Raw genomic sequence first — 21,367 nt, 5'->3', positions numbered from 1 at the left:
AGTCATATTGGTCTTGCTCTTATAATAAAGTATCAGAAACACCCTGGGAAACCTTTAACAGGATCTGTTTTTAGCAGGTGCATTGGGAGTATAGCAGACCCGAAATGCAGAGAGCCTGAACATCCATCAACATCTGCCCCCCATCTGAGAGCTACGGAGGCTGCCACGAGTTTAAGGGACTTGGCCACTAGGTCATCTTGATTTTGATTGTCATTGACTAACTCATTTTCACAAATGTTATATGATCCCATGGCAAATTCACAAATTTTAAAACTGTTCTGACTTGGCCCCATTTTTAATGTCTTTAATGATACTTAACATTTCACTTTGAACTATATTGCTCATCATCATTGGAGGGATTGAATGGTAAAATTCCACTGAAATCAATTAGCATTCTTGCCTATAAGTAGTTCAGGCAGTACCAATTTGCAGGACTATTTTTAAGGAAATGTATTATTTGGAGGGCTTTGTTCTAAGTTTGGGACAACATTTGACTAGGATTAATTGTTCCTTCATACCTGTTCAGAGCACTAACTGTAGTCACTCGTGTATTCTATTTCAGTTATCATACCTGTTCAGAGCACTAACTGTAGTCACTCGTGTATTCTATTTCAGTTATACTTGAATCAGGAAGTTCCTTTTTTGGTTCAGCTTCTCCAGTTGGTTCCTGGGATATCCATAGGGTGGAGCTGTGGGGGTTTATGGACCGAGCTGCATCAAAGAGAAGCCTTCCTGTGCAGAGGTCTGGGTGTGTCTGATTTAGAGAAATGGGTGGTATTGGCAGAAGTACATATGAGTAGTAGGGAAAGTGGGAGAGCTTCAGGTATCATCCCAGGATTTTGCAAAACAGTTCTGTCCCCCTCTGCAGCCAGGGCAACTTGCTGTTCTTTGAGGTGACAAAGGGTGGAATTCAGAACTCTAGACCAGAAATCCCTTTCTTGGTAGTTCTAGACTAAGCCTTTGGAGTCCAGTTGATAAGGGAAGAGAGCCGTCAGAAATGAAGGGTGATGTGGCTGAGGGTTGTAATCATTAGCATTTAGTTGCCAGCACTTAACAAGTGTTAGGAATGGAAGAGCCATCTCAGCCTCTTCCATTACTGTAGCCCACTTCCATACCTATTTAGATGAAAATAAAAACGTGACTGGATCAGATTCTGCTTAGTAAATGATTCCACTTCACCAATGCATTTAACAGGAGTCCACTTTCAGGTGCTAGTGTCAACCTAGTGTTCCCATTGGTGATCCAGAGAAAGCATATGTATGTTAAGACTGAAGAAGGGTGTCTCTGACAAATCATCTCACCAATGCCTGTGAATCTGTACATCATTAGTGGGTAGGTCGGACACTGTCTCTCTGGGTCAATTCAAAGTGCCTAACATTTAAATTTTCTTCATGGAGGTGGATCTGCTTTTTTATTTCTACCCATAGATCATGCTGCCTTGCAGGCTTCATCTTCAGTGGACTGCAGATGTGCTGAAAGGAAATGAAATCTGAAATAGCCCCCATGAAAGCAGAGCCCAAGCTCCTCAGGCAGAGCAGGATGACTCAATTTCATGGCCAGGGTCAGAAGGACCTAGTGCTGAAGTACTGACTTTAGAATGTGTGAAGGACAATTATGCTTTTATAAAGATCTTGTTTACTCTTTACATAATAGCTTGGGTTAAACTCCCAACAGAACAAGGTTTATAGTGTGGCCTGGTTAATTTAATGGTACACATTTGGGAGCCTAGACCAAAGCTACTGTTTACTCTAAAATCCTAGCTGACTTTGACCCCTGCCTGTTTGTACTTTGCATAGCCTCTATTTAGACTGGACAACTCTGGGTCCTGGTTCTGGGAGGTTGGCTGGCTGTTGTAGTCTCCTTTCAGTCTTGAGCTGGGGAGTGTAAAGTTTAAATCAAGAGTGTCCATTTAATAAGTGTTTAAAATTAAAAAGCACAACTCAATTCCTCAAGCATTTCTCCGTAGCCACTGTAAACTTTTGTTTCTTTGAAGTGGTCAAAATACCACGTAGAGGAAAAGTGAATTTGTGGCCATTGTTTTTCAATTTAAGGTTGAGAATAATTCCATCTTAGAGTTGGCTGCTATTATCTATAAACTGAACCTATCCCGATTCTATTAACTTCCATTTGGCAAGAGCACATAACTATTTGGCTGGACTTCACTCCTCCCCATAACACCTAAGGAAACATTCTTCAGTTTCCCAATTATGCCTTGCACACTACTCTTTTAAGTGCTTTGTGTACCACTCTATCCCTGTTTCCATACTCCTTGTTCAGTTTTGACTTAAGGGGCTAGAGGAAAGCTGTCCTGATGAAGTATATGTGATGTGATTTAAGAGTACAAGACAAGATTATCAAACAAACTGTGGGTGGGCCTACCTTCCAAATGATGGGTGTCTGGGAGTGAAAAAAAAAGTATCATTGCCAAAGAGCCAACACTGGTCTAGTTTGAAGCTGCTAGAGGGCTTTTACCACTGGTTAAACACGGCTTTCTCTTACCAAAAGGAGGCTTGCTTTTTATAAACTTGTTTAAAGTTTAGCATGGGAAGCCAACTTAAAAGATTCCCTGCTACTATGTATGCTATTATGCAAAGAACCTGGATGGTCCCATCTCTGCATCCCCTGGATGAAGTGAGAGAAAACTATATTCCATTGTGGAGGGCACTTGCTCTAATTGGTTACCAAATAAAGCCTAAATGCAAAAAGGTCTGTAGCAGCTGAGTGTTGGGTCAAATGTTCTAGGGGTCAACCAGGGTAGAGCTGGGCTTTGGCTGAAACAGCTTCCCACTTATTAAGCCTTTTTAAATACTCCAGTAAAGAAGGAAGACAGCCAACATTGTGAATGTATCCAGTCCCTTTTCCAAATCCCTCTTTTCTTTCTTACCTGACACTTCATAATGAGCACCATAGCTGCTTCACTGGGATATTGTCTTCACATTTAACTAACTTGGGTAAAATTCCAGGTCACTGGTTTTTTAAAGTTCTATGTGGAAAGAAGGCTAGTTTTAGGAGGCTTTGGTGATTTGAGAAGCTAGCCATAACAAATCATTATCTGAGAAGTCTTCAGTTTCCATATATCAGGCCCTAGTCTGCCCAGAGTATATAGCAGCAGTGCCAGTTGAGAATTGCCAGGGCATTCAACCCCCACAGTGGGAGGTAGGTTGACCTGAGCAGCCCTGTTGGGGATCTTCAGTTCTGAGCCTGGAACACTCAATGTCTCCACCATCAGCAAAAAGGTCAGATTTTTTTGGTAGAGCTGACCACCTTCCACCTTCACCTGAGACTCCACTGGGATGAAACTTGAATATGTACATTTTTCAGCAGGATGAGCTAGAGTTGAGGAATGGCCATTACCCACCCATTCCAGGGTGTGCCAGCACAGCTGAATGGCAGAGACAGTGAATCTTTTTTTTTTGGGGGGTGAGGCAATTGGGTTTAAGTGACTTGCTCAGGGTCACACAGCTAGTAAGAGTCAAGCTTCTGGTCTGAGGCTGCATTTGAACTCAGGTCCTCCTGACTCCAGGCCCAGTGCTCTATGCACTGTGCCACCTAGCTGCCCCAATAGTGAATCTTATCACATGTTACATAAAGCAGTAATTTCCCAATGTGTGTATTGGGGGGTGGGCATGAAACTGGGTAGGAAGTGGTTATTTTTGTTATCTGAATGTCCTATTTTAAGTTTAATTAAAGGTACATTTTTTAAATACTCACTTCAGTGATGCCCTTTGAGATAACTGGAAGTAACAGTGCAATAACATACACTAACGAGGCAGTTGTGCCTTGTGTAAAGACCACAAAAGTTGGAGTGTGTAGTCCTGGGTCCAAGTCCAGGCTCTAGATTGTCATAGATTCTAAGCACATAAGCCTAAGTAAGTACATGGTCACAAACAGCCTGTCTTCCACCCACCTCCCAAACCAAGAGACTAGGAGCTGGTCACCAGATAAATGTAATTAATTCAAGTATCCAAACACCCTGAAACCCATCTATCCCAAATACTAGTAAGTTAACTTCAAACACAATCCTTCTCCACTCCAAGGGCTCAGAATTGCCAACTTTCTTTTAACCCAGATTATCCCAACTAGACACAAGGTAGTGTAAGATCACCCCTTCTCTAAAGTTAAGACTTCTCAGTGTTAAGCATCCCTTTAAAAATTCAACAAATCTTTCCAGCTTGGTGGCATTTATTTCAGACAGTCCCCTACCCCAACATCATGAGCCCTCGTTTCAGCCAGACTGCAAGGTTGGGCTTTACAGCACAATGTGGCTCTCGAGTTTTTATTACCATAGGAGGCGAATGCACTGTAATTATCTGCAGGCAGGGGCCATTGGAGCAAATTACACACAGCACAAGGTCAGGCATAAAAATACAAGTCGTAGCAGGTGAAGAGAAAGGAAGCAAGGGCCAGGTGTCAGGGCCTAGCCTGGGCTCCCTAAGAACACTTTAACCAGGCCAGCACTGTGTGGGTGGCCAAAAGTGAATTTTTAATCCTTTCCCCTCCATCATGACAGGGACCAGCTGACACAGCTGGGAAAAAGGACCCTCCTCCCCAAACACAGCTCACCTGTACAATACTTGAAAGGTTAAAAAAATATAGTTAAGATTTTTCTTTAAAAAACAAAACAAAACAAACAAAAAAAAAACTCTTCTCCTCATTCTGCTTTCCCTAGTTATCAATTCAGGTTTGGCTGCAGCCACACAAATGGCTGACTAGCTAAGGCCCTTTACTGCAGTTCCACTGGAGCCAGGGCCCTTGCTCCCCCCAAAATTAAACTCAAAGGGGAAAAAAATTGCACTTGAGTGAATCAGCCATTTTATTATAGTTTATTTTATTTTGTCATGTGCTCATAGCATCTCTCTCTCTCTCTCTCTCTCTCCTCTCTCCCTGGCAGGTCACAGAGATAAATTAAAAATAAAATCTAAGAAGAAAATAATTTAAGCATTTTCCCAGCTTATTCCTTTCTGTTCCTGCCGCTTATCCAGACCTCCTGATGGAGGGGCGGGAATCAGTGCTCCCACCCCCATCCCCCCAAACCTCTCCTGTTGGTTCAGAAGCTAAAATTGCTTATGAGAATCCAGCCAGAGGTGGTTCTAGCTGCAAACTAAATTCAAGACAAAAACAAAAATGGGTGCCTCAGGTGCTGATGGGACCCTGAGCCACATGTGGATGTCTCCCCTTCCTGCCTTTACCAGGTCCCACAATGCCCTTGCTGAGCAGGGGCACCTAGAAAAAGTTATCCCTGCCCTAAAGTGGGATGGTGCACTAGGACCCCACCATACTCACTACACATTCCTCCAGAAAGAAATCCAAAAAAGACTGACCTCAGGCCAGAGGAGAAAAATCCCAAGTGTTCACACAGTCACACGGAGTCTTTATGGCAAAGAGAACATCTAGCAGCTTTGAATATTTGGGGCATCTCCCTTTTACTCAACACAAACACTCTAGACCCTATAAGTAAAAACAGGGCTCAAGCCCTAAAAAATCAAAGCGCAAGAAAGAAATTCTGAGAAATTCTAACAGAGGCCTAGTTTTTCAGTGACAAGCCCAGCTGGAGGAAGGGAGGGAATGAGGGAGGGTAAGAGGAATGGGCTACTCCCCAACATTGTGCTGAATACTGACTGGAGATTGCCACAGAGGCTTCTCCTCCTATCTCTCCCTAAGGTGGCAGCTGGAGGCCTCTCCTCTTCCTAAGGGTAGCAGGAAAGAGGCACATCCCAGACCCAGGAGTTCCCGCCAGGAACCCCTTAAACATCAAAGTGCTTCAGCCAGTGGGGAGTGGGGATGGAAGAGTACAGCATCCACATGCAGGCTGCAGTGGGAATGATGCAGTATAGGAGCTGGCTGGGGAGGGCTTGAGGGGTGGGGGCAGTGAGTGCCACATGCTGGGTGGGTGAGGGAAATATGTGGCCTAATGGCTCTTTCCACCCTTTGCCCTGCTCACTCTTCCCTTTGACCCTAAAACCCTCCTAAGGTATTTGGAATAGGGTCTCAATAGCTCCTAAGTGGCTAAAAAAACCAAATGGAGTGGAGGGAGTCTCCAGGAGCTCCCATTCAAGAATGCTGATGTACATGGAATTTTAAAGAGTTAGTAGGGGCCCCCTCCCCCAACCCACTTTGTAAAGTGACAGTCACACCCCACTCACGTTAACCAGGGTGAAGTGGGGTTTACTCACATAGAAGACCAAGACTCAGTCACAAAAACCCACAGCCTGGAATCCCAGCTTAGGCTTCCCCATAGTTTTCTTCCCGCTTTGATTTTTTGGGGTGTTTTTTCCTTTATCCCTTTTTCACAAGGCTCTTCCTTTATCACCCACAATGGCACTCACCTTTCAGCTTCTTCCCACCCCCAGCAATGCCAGCTCCATCCCTGCCCTCCAAAAAAATGGATGTGGGTGAGCCTCTATCCCTCCCGTGAGCCCCGTGGTGCCCTCGGCCCCAGCTGTGGAGACGGAGGAGGGGGAAGGGCGAACAGAGTCAAACAGTGCAGGGCCCGCCCATCTTCCTGTACACTGACCGGCAGTTGTCATGTCTGAGAAGATATATTGGATAAGAGGCATCAAAGTTCCTCCAGCACTTCCAGGCACAGCCTTTCTCCAGTTTCTATCAGAGTGAGCTTTGTCCCCCTCCTCCGCAGGCAGGCTCACTTCCTCCTGTCTTTCTGCTTCCTTTCCTGGCGCCTGGCCTGCTGGTCAGCTAGTGTGCGGGGTATCAAGATGACGCTGCCATCCCCGGCATACTGCAGGGCATACTGCGTGGGGGAGTAGGGCTGCCCGTTCTCGTCCCGCAGCCGCCCAAACACTTCCTGGTACAGACTCTGCACTTTCTGCTTCATCTGGCGCAGGGACTTGAGGAACTCCACCTTTTCCCTGAGCAGCTTGGACTTGTCCCGCTGCAGGTCCTCCACATCCCGCTCCAGGTTAAGGATAGTGTCCAGTTTCCGTTTACGACAATTCTGTGCTGCCATCTTGTTTTTGCCTCGGCGCCTGATGTCTCGAATGAGACTCAACTGGGCCTCGCTCAGCTGGTACTTGGACAGCAGCTCATTGAACTCCTCCACTGGCAGGTTAATGATTTTGTCATTTGTGAAGGGGATCTTCATGGCTCGGGCCCGGTGCTCATCCCGGCTCATCTGCTTGTCCAAGAAGTCGGCCTGCTTCTCTCTACTGCCCTTCTTAAGGGCCCCAGGGAGTTGGGGGTCTGACGCATCCAGGGCACCAGGGGCCATGTTGTAGGTATGATTGTGCCCCACATGCTCCAGGAAGGGTAAGTAGGAGAGCTGGGAGGGGTCCTGGTAGCTCATGCGACAGAACTTGGTGTATTCAGGTTGGTAACCCACAGCCCCCTCAGCCTCTTCCAAATCCAGATTCTCAGAGTCAGAGCTGTAGCCCACAGCACCTTCCTCTGAAAAGGAGGAAGAGGCAGAGGATGAGGCAGAAGATGAGGCAGAGGAGCTGCCTTCTGAGCTGCTCAGAGAGGCAGGGCTATGGCTCGAGTCCAGGGAAAGTCCCGAGTCAGAGTCAAACTCCTCCTCGAGCTGTGAGGCCTGCACAGGGTTAAAACCTTCTTCAATGGCCAAATCCATCAAGCTGATCTCATCCAACATGGCTTCATCCAACAGGCCACCCAAAGGGTCAGGCAGCTCAGGGCTGGCTGTCTCATTGGCTGTGCTGTTGAGCTGAGGAGGAAAAAAGATCCCTGTCAGGTTGGTGGAACCAAAGGTGGAGTTGAGGCTGGTGGAATTATTGGGGGCTAACTGGAGCAGGGCTGATCCACCAGCCACAGGAAGGCTTTCAATCTCTGGGCTGAAGAGTGAGAAGTCCTGGGCGCAGCTCCCCAGGGTCGCCTGATGCAGGCTGACATTCTGGTTGATGGGAGTGCTGGGAGCGAGGCTGTAATTGGTGCTCAGTGAGTCTCCAGTTGTGGCACTGTACAGGATTTCATTTGTTGCTGTGTTCACTTCCATAGCCTAGGAGATGAGAAACACTGGTCAGTATGGCAAGCATCCTGCCCGGGAGTGACGAGGAGGGAACAGCAGAGAAGAATAATTTCAGTCGTCAAGGTACATGAGCGATCTAAAGCACCAAGCAGAAGGACAATGCTAGAGTCACAATGAAAACAGATTTCAAGAATAGTAATAGCTAACATTTATAAAGCATTCTAAAGTTTGCAAAGCACTTTACATGTTATTTCATTTGAGTCTCACAATCACACTGTGAGGATAGATGTGTCTCAGTTTCCTCATCTGTAAAATGCGGATAATAATGTAATAAGGATAAAACAAGATTTTTGTAAAGTACTTTATAAATAAATGCTAGCTATTATTATTATCCTGATTTTAAGGATGAGAGGTTGAGTGTCTGAGGCAGGATTTGAACTGAGGTCCTCATGACTCCAAGTCTTGCACCGAGCTGTGAGCTGCACAGGTTCTGTTCCATTAAAGGACAAAATGTTTCCTATGGTCCCCATCTTTTGACTAAAGTGACCAACTGAATCATGTTTTGACCAGGCTTCCCTCTACGTGGAGGATGCGAGACCACAGGTCTTGATCTCCATCTTTGCCACATGCCTAGTCTTCTGCATGAGAGGTTATCTTAACCAAGACAGAAGAAGGACTCAATAGGAGGCAAAGAGAATCTTTTGCTGAGTAAGGAAGGCACTGGCTTTAACACTAAAAACTTGGGGGTTCAATCCCCGTGGCCACATCTGGGATCCTGAACAGAGAAAAGTACTCATTTCCCTTCTCAGTGCACATTTTAGCGGAACATCCTCCCTTCCCCCACCCCCCCAAGTTCCCTGGGGCTATTGGTCAGAATATTCAACCATTCCCACCTGCATTTCCATGATTGACATGAGGTCTTGCCACTGCTGTTCCAAATCAAATGGAGATTCTGTCTCTGTCAGAAGTGGGGACAGGAGATTGTTCTGAATAGCTGAGGACTCACTCTCATTAGGCACTGCTTCTGTTATACTGGAAACATCTGCAGCTGGAAACTGAGGACAAAAATACAGGCTTTCACTGGAGAAAAATAAATGAAAGGAAGGAGAAAACCACCCTGTTCTGAGTCCAGACCTCAGCTCTCTCCCCACAAAGTACTGCCTAAGTCTAACTTTCTGCCTCCGAATCCATCCCAGCACCTCTAGGGCATGTGGGTAAGAACCCTGTGACTGATATAGAGGTATGCCTTGTACGAAGGTTAGCCAGTGCAGAGGGTTTCCCCCTGAACCCTGCTCACCTCAGACTCCTCCCCTTTGGGGAAGGTGGCTTCCAACAGCCTAAGGCACTCCTCCAGGGACAGGGCTGTCTGGTCTTCCCCACCAGGTACCTATGGCAAAAAGTCTGACTGAAGTGGGCCAGGGCTGCCCCCAGGCCAAAGCCTTCCCCCAGCACATCCAAAGGGAGAGGAGAGAAGTGACTGATTCATGCTGTGCTGTAACTGGATCTGTATCAGAACAGGGCTAGTCAGTCATTTTCTAGAAGAGGAACCCAGGGCCACAACCCCCAGGAGAAAGCCTAATTAAGGTTTTAAGCAAGAAGTCTGTTAGGCATCCTGTTCCTGGCTAGGGTGAGCTGTTTGAAGAGCCTTCCTCTATTCCTAAGATTTCCCCTCACTTTTACTATGCCCAATCCCACAGGACCTCCATCTTTCTCTACTACCAACATAAAGTAGCCAATCCATTAATAAAGTCACCCTGATGTCTGAGGGACAAATGTGAAGAGGAGGATAATGAAGTGGGTGAACTCTTACCTGTGCAGGGAAGCTTTCCCCCGTCTCTCCATCCACTAGCAGGTTTCGAGCCAGGGTCTCAGTCCCTTCATCTGGCCAGCTGTCCCCACATTCCCCCCCATCTCTCAGCTCCTTGTCCACTTCACTTTCTTTCTGGCGATGGCTATAGTCAAATATCTCTCTCCCTGCACCCAGATCAATGTCCTGTCGCCAAAGGATGTCAATCAGATCAATGTCCTGAAAGATAGACCAGATCTCAGTTCTCAGGTTCCCTTAAGAGCCCTGCCCTACACCTTAGAAGTCAGATATGTCCATAATTCCTAGCAACCAGGAAAGCTCCACCCCCACAACACCCCAACACCAACTTCCAGTACCACGTACATTTCTTCCCATCAGGACAGTTTTATTTATCCCTGAACCTGTAATCAGACCCACGGATCCACCTAGGTAACCAGCAGACCTGGTCATTGATAATAATTCTGTCCTGGTGGGCTACAGGACTAAAAGAAACTCCCTGGTTAGGTGTGCAGCCCTCACTACTGGGAAATCTCAATTTAGGGATAGACTCTCTGTGGCTTTAAGGGCTCAGGAGGGCCTGATCTTGGCCAGGGCAGACAAGGGCGGAATTGTCATGCAGAATTGCTTCTTAGTGGAGGAGCTTGCATCAGCCAGTGGTGCCATTGTCATTTGCATAAATGGGTGGGTTAGGCTGGAAAGGAAAATCCCTGCATTTCCAACCACCTGATGCAACAGAGCAGACAGCCCCTTCCTATAAGCCCCTCACCCAACTTTCCTTCTGGCATACTTCCCCTAGCTGGCAGCAAAATGGGTGAGGCACAGAACCCAAGTCTCTGGAACCTGCTTGTGGTCTCTCGACAGCTTCCCCCAATCCCCATTCCAGGCAGTACCAAGAAAACAGCTTCCATCCCAGGGGAGTCCTGGGGTGGAGGCAGGAGCTTGTACCCCCTGCCACCCACATGCCTTCTCACAAAAGAAAACAGATCCCTTCCCTGTCCTAGAAAGACCATACTTTCTATAGTTACCACACCCCAGAATTTAACCCCCACCTGGCCTTTCCACTCAAGGGCACTGTCATATCCTAGCCTTGCTCCAAGTCTTCACAGTACAGTCTTGTGTCTCCCCTTCCTTCTCCACCCAGCTGGCTCCCCCAATCTGTCTCTGCAGATCTCTGGTAGAGCAGGACTACGTTAACCTACATGACATGAAACTTCTCTTCTCTTCCCACTCCCCAGCCCCCCCCTGCCTTCCCACTTACAAGTTAACTCCCAGACACCCTGTCAACCAGAACTCTCAGACCCACCTTCTCCGAGGGTCCCCGGGGACCTTTTCCCCTCCATTTTCCCCTCTGCCCCTCAAAACTTTCCTGTAGCATCTCTCCCTGTTTCAGTTTGTCCACACACACCAACCTGAGCAGAGGCCCTGGACCAAAGATCAGAGAGGGGCTGGGTTGCCCTGCCCTCAGCCAGCAAAGAGTTAAGAGGCTGGCGCCCTCTGGAATGGCCCCCACCACTGTGCATGCTGCGGTCCAGGAGGGTCATGGTCTATGAAGTGCACCCCAGGACAGCTGGATCAGGCTAATTGGACAAGGGACTGCACTGAGCTCTCTGCGTTCAGCATATACACTGGACTGGCAGGGTAGTCCCCTGCTTGCCGGCAGAGGCCTGAAGTGGGTACCCCACCAGTGCTGCTGCCCAGGCAATCTAGCCCAGCTCCCTTCCTTCATCCTTGAACAGCCCCCTCCCTCCTTAAGACCCCAGTACTACACTCAAGTACCTGATAGCCCCCACCCTGAGCTCACCGCAGAGGCTGCAGTGAGATGGGATTCCCACCCCATGCTGCGTACTTGGGCTGCAGAGGAGAGAGAGAACTCTCTCCTAGACCTATCATCCCCCAACACCCCACACCCTGCTCGGCCCTCTTTCCCCCCTTTCCACCCCCTAAACTTGTTACCTAGGCTGCAGCAAGGAGCCAATCCCCTCCCCCCCACCCTGCAGGTCACTGCTGAGGCTGCGGAGAGAGCCAATCCCCTCCCCCAGGCCAGCTGCTGGGCTGCGCAAAGAGCCAATCCCCTCCCACTCCAGTTACCTAGGCTGCAATAGGAGCCAATCCCCTCCCCTAAATCTCTGCTGGAGATGTAGATCCAATCCCCTCCCAAAGCTGGTTACCTAGGCTGCAAGCTGGAGCCAATCTCTGTGCCAGGGCAGCTGAAGAAGCTGCAGCATGGACCCATCCCATCCCAGGGTCTCCTTGAGGAGATGTACCCAGGGGCTGGCGGCCCCACCCAGCCCAGCTAGTCAGCTGGGGTGGCGCAGTAAAGTCCTGGGGGAGGGAAATGCTGCTCCCCCTGCTGTCGCATCCTGCTTACCAAGTCCAGGCAGGGACATGCAAGCAGGGTCCCTGAGGGCTATTCCCACCTGCCATAAGTGATCCTTTCCTGGGAATTTAAGTTCTTCTCTCAACGTGGGAACAGCTTTTCTATTCCTCCTGGAGATCTGGATTCAATATATATCCAAACCCAAGGGAACTTTGGGCCCAAGTTCCAAGCCTGAGCTGGAACCCTACAGGCCTAGATCCACTGGGAAATAGGCATCTGGCTATCCTAAAATAGGTCAGACCCAGTGGAAGGGAGTGGGAGCTGTCTGCACATGTGCAGTGATGTCACAGGGTTGGCAGGGCCTAGTCACATGCCAGCAGAGTATCAGCTGCCCCTATTACCAGCACTTAGGGAGACAGGTGCCATAGGGATCCTAACCACAACCCTATGACCTCAGCCTTAACCCTTCTTTCATTTGGGTTCTTTGCACTACTTCTCCTAATTTAGCCCAGTAAGGAAAGCCCCTGGCACTCACCAAAATAATAGCAAGTTAAACTCCTTGGACTGCTATATGAAAGAGGAAAATCCAACTCCCTTCCCCCTCCTGCTCCCCTTGCACCTAAGGTCAGCAGAAACAGCATGTCCCAGGCTACTCATGGCCAGGAAAGAACTGTAAACAGCCCACCCCACCCCCCAACCTCAGTCCCAGCCTCACCCCTTCGCTCTGGGCAGTTTGCCAATCCTGAAGGGAATCCTATCCCTGTTTAGGGCTTTGGCTATAGCGGGCTATTGCACAGGCCTAACCAGTAAGGGGAGTGGGGGCTCTGTAACCCTGGAGAAAATACCAGCTCCAGCAACGTCCTCACATGTTCCAGGGCCGAGTATTTTTATCTTTCCTCCTCTCATCCCTCAATTGCTGTAAAAAATGCTAAAATCAACAAACACAAACACACACACACACACACCCCCACCTACCAAGTAGGGGACCTTTACGCTGGTGCCTTATGGTCCAAAGAAGTGGTAAGCTCTTAGAAAAAATGTCAAGCACAGCTTTTGTGAGAACAAAAAAGAGCCAAGGACCCGGAAAGAAAGCCAAAGGCAGTATCAAAGTAGCCATTATTTCAGGTTCTTTCACTAGGGCGTAAAATCTAAACACCAAGATCACCGAAGAGAGCAAAACCTGAGGCAGGTAGAATATGCCATCTCCCATCTGGCCTATTCGGGGAAGCCCCCAGTCACTCAACCCCCAAGTCCCATTCCTTCCATCTCTGACTTCAACGGGAGATGAGAATACCAAAGTCAGAGATGAAAGCCAGGAGTCAGCACAGCAAGTGGGTCCCCTCCCAGAGTCGTTTCCTCTATTCCACCCACCAGTCTCAGGAGAGACCTGGGCAAAGGAACAGGAACACTTAGCCACTGCTCAGCCTTCTCTACTCCAGTTTCCAAGCAGCAAGCACAGTCATGCCCACCCTTTCGGGAAATTAGCTTGGGAGGAGGGGAAAAAGAGGGGGAAGGGAGAAGACTAAGAGATGTTTTACTGCAGGGTATTTTGCCAAAGCTGGAGTTGGGGGCACTGGGAGTATTCTCCATGAATACCCAAGAATATAAGGCAGGCCTGGGCAAAGCAGAATGTGATGAAGAAAGGGCAAACAGAAATCAGCAATGCTAGGAACAAAAGAGAGGAAGGAAGGAATATACTGGAAGAGAATGGGTAAGGTAAGATTCCAAGAGAAAAAAAGGTCTAAAAATGGAGGATGAAGGAGACTCCTGCTTCCTGGACCTGTGCCCATATTAGCCCAGCCTCTCTCTATAAGCAGACCCAGTCAGAGCTAGCGGGACTTCCAGGTCGGCCATATTCTCTCAGTGTGAGTATAGCACAGAGAGGCAAAGGTCTAACTTGGGGGACTCAAGGAGCCAATCTATTCAGCTTCCCTAAGATTCACCCTATTTCCTCAACAAACCCAAAGAAATGCCCTTGACCCTCCCTACGGAGTAAGACAGTTATCTGTGCTTTTTCCAGGCCCCTGGTTTGGGTGGCCAGTCAAACCACATAGTCAAAAAAAAAAGGTAGTGCTGTTTTTATCTTTTTTTATAAAAATGTGGCCGAGGGATAGAGTAAAGTACAATTTTCTGTCCCAAATGATGCTATTAACCACATTAAGAAATAGCAATCTCCTGTACCAGTGAAAGACTTCTGCGGCAGAATGCAGTTTGCTGTTTTGCTCCCATCCCACCCACTCCCCTTTTCTCTCTATTCTAGGTCCTTAGAGAAGTGAAAGAACAGCCCTCACCTGGCTGCCTGGAACCACCAAATGTGCTCACTGAATAAGCCTAAGAAAACCAATTGCTCTTGCTTCAGTAACTAAGTAAGGGCTGAAGAAAGAAGGAAAAAACTGCCCTAGGACATGTGTATAATAGTGGGGAAGAAAGGATCAGAAACCACAGATTTGTTTCCTAGCAAAAGCTATACAAGGCAAGACAGTAGAGCAGAGCATGGCTTTCTCTCCCCTTTGGGGAGTTCTACTAACAAAAACATCACAGCATAACCCAGAACCTCCCATTACTGCTGGAGGGGGGACAATTGCCCAACACAGTGCATCCAATGCAGCTTGTTGATCTTTATACATAGAGTCACAGAATTCACCCCTATTTCCTGCCCAAGGTGAATTCCTGGAGGTAAAGTCTTTCTCTGAAGTGATATAGTTTGTCAGGAGGGTTGGAACTATGCCCATAACCCGAGCAACAATAAGTCAACAAGTGTTTATTAAGGCATACTATGTGCCACAGTACTAAGAGCTGGGAATACAAATACAAGCAAACAGTTCCTCCCTCCCCCTCAGGCCCAAACCACCCACAACCAGGGTTGCCTACCTCTTTGGTTAACTCTCCGCTGACTGGAGGAGCCACGGCCCCAAGATCTTCCAACTCTTCCCCGAATCCCTGTTCAGCTTCACTTTCTCGTACCCCACTTTCGGAACCTGTCACATCCTGGAGGCTACTGGCACTCTCCAGAGCAAGGCCTGAGCTGGGTTGGCTGCTAGACACTGAGCCCTCAGGATCTCTATGGACCAGCCAGGCATTCACCTCTGTGGTAGGCACCTGAAACCTGTCCAGGGCCCTCACCTGGTTAAGAAGCCTCCGGGCTGTGAAGTAATAGTCCAGGTCTACACTCTTCGGGTGGATTCCATAGCCATCCAAGGTATTCCTCAGATTGTGGAACTGGGTCTGTGTGTAGGCAGAACTGGGCCCCAGGATGATCTCCCGGAGTGGAGAGAGTTGCGAGTTCAGGTAAGTATCCACGTCCACCCGCACCCCAATCAAACTTAGTAGAATGGTGAACTGGAGGAGTCCTTCTGTTAAATATTTCTTCAGAGAAAGCATTGCTGAATGACCAGAATGTTTATTCTTTTCAGTTTTTAAATCTTCCAGAATATAAATCAAGGCCACTGCTCAGCCAGTAAGTCACGCTCCTTAGTGCCAAACCTTGTAGCCAACCCTGGTAGAACACAGGGTCAGTGCTCACCAACACCCCTGAAGGAAAGCCCTCTGAGTGAAGCTGAATGCAGGTTCCAGACCACATTCACTTTCAGTTCTCATCACCTCCCCTCTGAAAGTACAAATGTTCCTCCTAACTCAGGCCCAATATCAAGAGTCTCATGTGATTTACTGACCCCACAGTTCACTTACAGTCACTTCACCTTCCCTTCCTCACTGACATTAGATGACTCCACTCGGCTGTTCTCAAGGACAACTGATGGCTTTTTTCCTCACTTTCTCCCTCCCCTTGAGTTTTATTTCTTTGGCTGGAGATGTAAAATGTCTTGGGTCACAGTGTCTCTCTTCCTTGACACTTACCAGGGGGGTTTCCAGAAAAATCTAAAAACAGGAATTAGAAAGGCAAACATGATAAGAACCATGCTTTACACACCAATGACCAGGGTAGAAAAATTTCTCGTGTCGACAAATATTGGATTAAAAAGAGAAAGTTTCTTTTACAGGAGAAAAATTACTTGAAGACACACCCATAGAAAATATTGCTGTAAGAAACATACAGCTCTGTAGGAATACTATTTCTCTTAAAGTATAATATTTACTGAATTAAACCTCCCACTTCCAAAGAGACTGCTTTGGATACAGCAGACAACACACAAAACAACCAAAACACTTTGCATAAATATTGTCTGAATTCCCACACACACTACCCAGATTCTATTTTTGGTTTGAGGAGTCAGTTTCCCATGTCTCAGGAAAGAAAGACTTCTGAACTACCTAGATTGTCAGCATAGCCTGGTGGATGGGATACTGGACTTAGAGTCAGGAAGATGGGGGTTGAAATTCTACCTCAGACACGAGCTATGTGACTCTGGGTAAATCACTTAATATTTCTGTACCTCAGTTTCCTTATCTGTAAAATGAGGGAAGTGGTCGCCAAGATCCTTTCCAGCTCTAAATCCACTGTCCCTGTGGGGCAAAATTCTTAATCTCGGTCTCTTAACTTAGGTTTTTAAAAATATATATTTTGGTAACTACTTCAATATAATCGGTTCCCTTTGTATTTTATTTTTGAATTTAAAAACGTTATTCTAAAAAAGGGTACATTGAGTTCACCAGCCTGCCATAGTGATTCAATGATACAAAAAAGCATAAGAACTCCTGCATTAGGAAAAGGTTACAAATCTAGATAAGGGTTTGTAGAATAGGATATATACCATCCAACAGTAGAAAATATGCCTCCAGATAAGTTTCCCCTTCCTATCATTATGGAAGAGTCAGATGGAGATAAGAACTTGATGTTGTGGCGGCATAATTATTCCCTGGACAGTACTTGTCCAGACAGGTGTAGTTTTATATTATTCATTATACGACCTTTGGGGTAAAAATCAGTAACAGTATCCAGGGGAGTCAAGTTCCTATCCCAAGTTGTCAAAAGAGTTGCAAATTCCTCATTCCTCCCATTCTGAGCTAGGCTTTGTCAGTTTCATTAACCCTGTAATTCAGGACATCCTGGCATAGATCTGCCTAGATTATAGGGTTAACTGCTCTCCACCAAACCATGCTTTGGGACAGGGGAGAAAAAAGGGCACTCCACACATCCCTTCAAGCTACCACCATCCGGGCTTCATTTATTAAGAGTAAACCTATAATCACAGCTCGGCATTCTTGTTTCCACAAAGTTCTCACTCCCACAAAAGAGGATTAATAAATCAGTCTGAGGAGAGTACCTGGAAATTTAGCAGTCTGTATATTTACATCACACATATGGAGACAAGTGCACATACATAGACGTATACATACACACACGTACACATATGTACATACACACACACGTACACTGACGAAATATATATACTATAAATATACCATAAATCCTTTTAAGGACCTGGTAGGGCCCCAGCCTCGGCCTCCGCAGTTGCCCCCCACCCCCACCCAGCCCGGCTTCCCAGTCCCAGCCCCAGGTACCCTGAGTCCTGATGCGGCCAAGTCGCCATGCCCCTTCCCGAAGCCAACGTCCAGCTGCTCTCGGTCGGCGACGAGGAAACAAGTGCGGCCTTCCCCCGGGGCCTGACCCCACAACCTCGACCCCACCCGGGCCGCCTAACCCTTCCTGGGCCGCCTCCCACAGCTGGGCTCCGCCCCCTCACCTCGGGGCACCGAAACCAACCAGCCCCGGGCCCAGGCCCGGCCGCCTGGGGAAGTAAGAGGCCAATACCCACTGCTAGAGTCCGGTCGCCGCCGCCCCCAGAGCTCCGTAGGCCAGCGTCCTGGGCCTCGCCGACGCCGGCCGGCCCTACGCGCTCCGCCGACGCCGCCGCTTCCCCTCTCCGTCCCACCTCCACCTCACTGGAAGGCCCGCCCCCCCCGCAGCTCTAGCAACGACTCCACCAATCGACGTCCAGCTCACGATCCCCCGACACCCCTCGACCGGGCGTCCGCGCGATGGGCTGAAGCAGCGGACCAATGGCTGGACCAGCTCCCGCCCCGCCCTAACTGACGTTTCGCGCGGGCCAATTGGCGTGCGGCTCCTCCTCGTGGTGTGGCCTCGCCACTGACTGAGGGAAGAGACCCAATTGCCCGAGTACCAGCCCTCTCTCTCAGACTTGAGAGGGCCCTCGGGGCTGGGCTGGGATTAGAAACCTTCTGCTACGGCCTCTACGTGTCCACACGAGAATGGAAAATTAAGTCTCTGCGCGCGGGATGGGAAGGGGCGTCACCGTTGGGGCTCGGAGTCCCCCTCCAGGGGACCTCATCGTGACTTGCAGAAGCCCAGGGAGACGTGCGGGCGGGGTCGGGGGGGAGGAACCGAGGCGGAGCCGGAGGTACGTGTCCTGGGGCCCATGACGCCGGCGCCACCATCTTGAGCCCGGGAAGTGGAAATCTATTCATCCCTCCACTACGACCTTCGTTCTCAACGTCATTCCCCACGCTTTCTCCTTGCACTACGGTTGACGCCCTTGTGTCTCTCTCTGTCTCTGTCTCTCTCTTTTCCCTCCCCATGACTGCCTCAACTGACAGGTTGCCATGGCTACGGCAAGGGGGGCGGGGAGGGAGGTCTCCTCCTGCTCGGGCTGCCACTCTAGGAGACACTGTAGCAGGTTCTTTTCAAGCCCTCCAGGAGAGAAGGCTACATCGCATTTTGGGGGCACTGCCCCTATGTTCACGAGTTCGTCGTATCACGGGAATTAGAGCTAGAACGCTCCTCAGAGGTAATGGTGTCCCCTTCCCTCCACCTTGCCAACCTCATCTCCTATCAATAACTCGCCTCCCCGTGCTCTGTGGTGCAGACGCTGATCTGCTCTGCCCTAGGAAACACCAGAAGTCTGCCACCTCTGCACTCCGCCATCTGCTCACATTGGCTCCCCCCAGCCCCAAACGTCTTCTCTCCCACCTCTGAGCCTCTCGTGCCGTCCTTTCCAGTTCGATTCAAATGCCATCTCCTCGGGTCAGTCCAGTTGGCGCCCTATTACGTGCTGCCAAGCACTGGGAATACAAAGAAAGACAAAAAATAGTCCCTACTCTCAAGGAGACAACGTGAAACAAGCTATATGCAGAATATATTGAAGATAGTCAGTAAAAGGAAGGTATTAGCATTAAGGGGGACCAGGAAAGGCTGGATTTTAGCTGGGCTTTGAAGGAAGGTGAGAAGTCTTACATTCATTAAATGAGTGCTATGTGCCATACTGGCCACAATCCTGGGAAAATGAAAAAGTAAGTCCGTGTCCTCCATGAACTTAAATCCTCTTGGATAGGTTGCAGCACGTTCACAGATAAATATAATACGGGCCTGCCTGTGGAGAGGATCAAGGGAATCTCTAGGAGAATCAGGGAATGTTTCACAAAGGAAGTTGCACCTGAGCTGAGCCTTGAAGGAAGTTCATACTGAGAAGCAAACTACAGGTGTCCTATCCCTACAGTTGAATGTAAGCAAGCCCCTGCGGGGCAGGGACTAATTGATTCTTTTATCCGAATATCCAGTGTCCTGCAGGTTGCAAGCACTTAAGTGTTTGGTAAGTGCTTATTAAATTGGATGCAACTTGAATAGAGTCATTCCAAGCGTGGGGGACAACCTTTTCTCATAATCTTTGATTTCTTAAACCAACGCCCCCACCCGCATCAAATTCTTTAAAGCTTAGGGGGATCATGTCTAGGGTCTCCCAAAGGAGAGTACAATATAAATCAAGTATGGGATGGATATTTACGTCAATATGTAAATTTTCCTTGTAACTACCATTAGAAGCTCTAGGGAGGGCAGCTAGGTGGCGCAATGGATAGAGAACCAGCCCTAGATTCGGGAGGACCTGAGTTCAAATCCAGCCTCAGACACAACACTTGCTAGCTGTGTGACCCTGGGCAAGTCACTTAAACCCGTTACCTAGTTAAAAAAAAAATATTTTCAGGGCAGCTAGGTGGCGCAGTGGATAGAGCACCGGCCCTGAAGTCAGGAGTACCAGAGTTCAAATCTGGCCTCAGACCAAACACTTGATACTTACTAGCTATGTGACCCTGGGCAAGTCACTTAACCCCAACTGCCTAAAAAAAAAAAAGAAGAAGCTCTAGGGAGGGTGATACTTAAAACCTCATCAAAACAAAGTATTTTGTAGACCTACTAAATAGATATTCTACATTTCACCTTGGCTCTCTGCTGTCCAAACAATTCCTAGTCTGTGTCTTTCACAACTGGTTATTTCTTTTTTTTAATTCTTTTTTTTTATTAATTTATTTTGATTTATCAACAATCACTTCCATATGCTTTTGAGTTTAAATTTTTTCTCCCGCTTCCTCCCCACCACCCTCCCCAAGATGGCGCACAATCTGATATAGGCTATACATTTACATTCATATTAAACATATTTTCACATTAGTGATGTTGTAAGCAAAAATTAAAACCAGTAGGAGGAACCATCAGAAAGAGGAAACAAAACTCAACAGAAGAGAAAAAAAAATAGCAATTTGATTTCCATGGTTCTTTCTTTGGATGTGGATAGCATTTTCTATCACAAGGCCTCTGGAGATGTCTTAGATCCTTGTATTGACAGGAAGGGTTAAGTTTATCAATATTAGCCGTCACACAACGTGGCTGTTATTGTGTACAACGTTCTCTTGGTTCTGCTCACTTCCCTCAGCATCAGACCATACAAGTCTTTCCAGGTTTTTCTGTCAGCCTGTTCATCATTTCTTATAGCACAATAGTATTCCATTACATTCACATACCACAACTTGCTCTGCCACTCCCCAATTGATGGGCATCCTCTCAATTTCCAATTCTTTGCCACCACAAAAAGAGCTGCTATGAATATTTTTGTACATGTAGGTCCTTTTCCCGTTTGTATGATCTCTTTGGGATATAGCCCTGGTTATTTATTTCAAAGAAGGAACCCACCTTGCTACCAGTCAGCTGTACCAGATAGATCTAGGGCCTCTTGAACTCATAAGGTCACCTTATGGTCAAGTCTATCATTAGAATGATGTTCAGTCATCTACTCAGCTGTAATCCCAGTCCCCAAGACCACTGATATGGGTTACACAGAAAATGAAAGACAAATGGGAAAAGATATCCATGAACCCAGGTACATACTTACCTAGTGGTCTAAACCTTCTGTCCCTGCATGGGAAGACTAGTGATAGAACTTGTTGCCAAAAGGGAGAGTTTAAGGAAGAGATCAAGTCATAAACTTTCTCTCCTTTATAATTGCTTTTGTACCCTGCCCTACTTCCCTGTAACCAAGTGGGAGGAGAACCAAGGAGTGACCTTGCTGCATCTTACTTTAAGAGTCTGCCTCTTTACATGGAGCAGATCTGTTGCAGTGTC

At 47.8% G+C, this 21,367-nt stretch overlaps 1 protein-coding gene across 5 annotated transcripts; it reads right to left on the bottom strand.

Moving 5' to 3' along the window:
• Window positions 1-6,144: 6,144 nt before the first annotated feature.
• NFE2L1 (nuclear factor, erythroid 2 like 1) lies at window positions 6,145-17,850 on the bottom strand. Of its 5 annotated transcripts, none has more exons than XM_027872684.1 (6): window positions 17,775-17,850; window positions 14,932-15,936; window positions 9,747-9,962; window positions 9,234-9,323; window positions 8,830-8,991; window positions 6,145-7,966 (listed from the first exon to the last, which is right to left on the bottom strand). In XM_027872684.1, exons 2-6 carry the CDS (start codon window positions 15,439-15,441, stop codon window positions 6,641-6,643), a joined length of 2,304 nt encoding a protein of 767 aa, XP_027728485.1. In that variant the 5' UTR covers window positions 15,442-15,936; window positions 17,775-17,850; the 3' UTR covers window positions 6,145-6,640. The 5 variants fall into 5 exon arrangements, with proteins under 5 accessions (XP_027728485.1, XP_027728486.1, XP_027728487.1 ...); XM_027872685.1 differs by having other exon boundaries at window positions 17,703-17,789; XM_027872686.1 differs by having other exon boundaries at window positions 17,771-17,789.
• Between the last annotated feature and the right edge of the window lie 3,517 nt (window positions 17,851-21,367).

Source organism: Vombatus ursinus, unplaced genomic scaffold (assembly GCF_900497805.2).
Source record: "Vombatus ursinus unplaced genomic scaffold, bare-nosed wombat genome assembly UNPS02014801.1, whole genome shotgun sequence".
NCBI lineage: Eukaryota > Metazoa > Chordata > Mammalia > Diprotodontia > Vombatidae > Vombatus > Vombatus ursinus.
This window is presented reverse-complemented; position numbering and strand designations above follow the sequence as displayed.

Excerpts from the sequence above, each read along its gene's own strand:
- NFE2L1 (XM_027872684.1), bottom strand. The coding sequence starts at position 15,441 with ATGCTTTCTCTGAAGAAATATTTAACAGAAGGACTCCTCCAGTTCACC. Across the intron at positions 9,963-14,931 it reads GCGGAGAGTTAACCAAAGAG|GACATTGATCTGATTGACAT; the intron begins GTAGGCAACCCT and ends TCTATCTTTCAG. Across the intron at positions 9,324-9,746 it reads GGGAAAGCTTCCCTGCACAG|GTACCTGGTGGGGAAGACCA; the intron begins GTAAGAGTTCAC and ends TTTTTGCCATAG.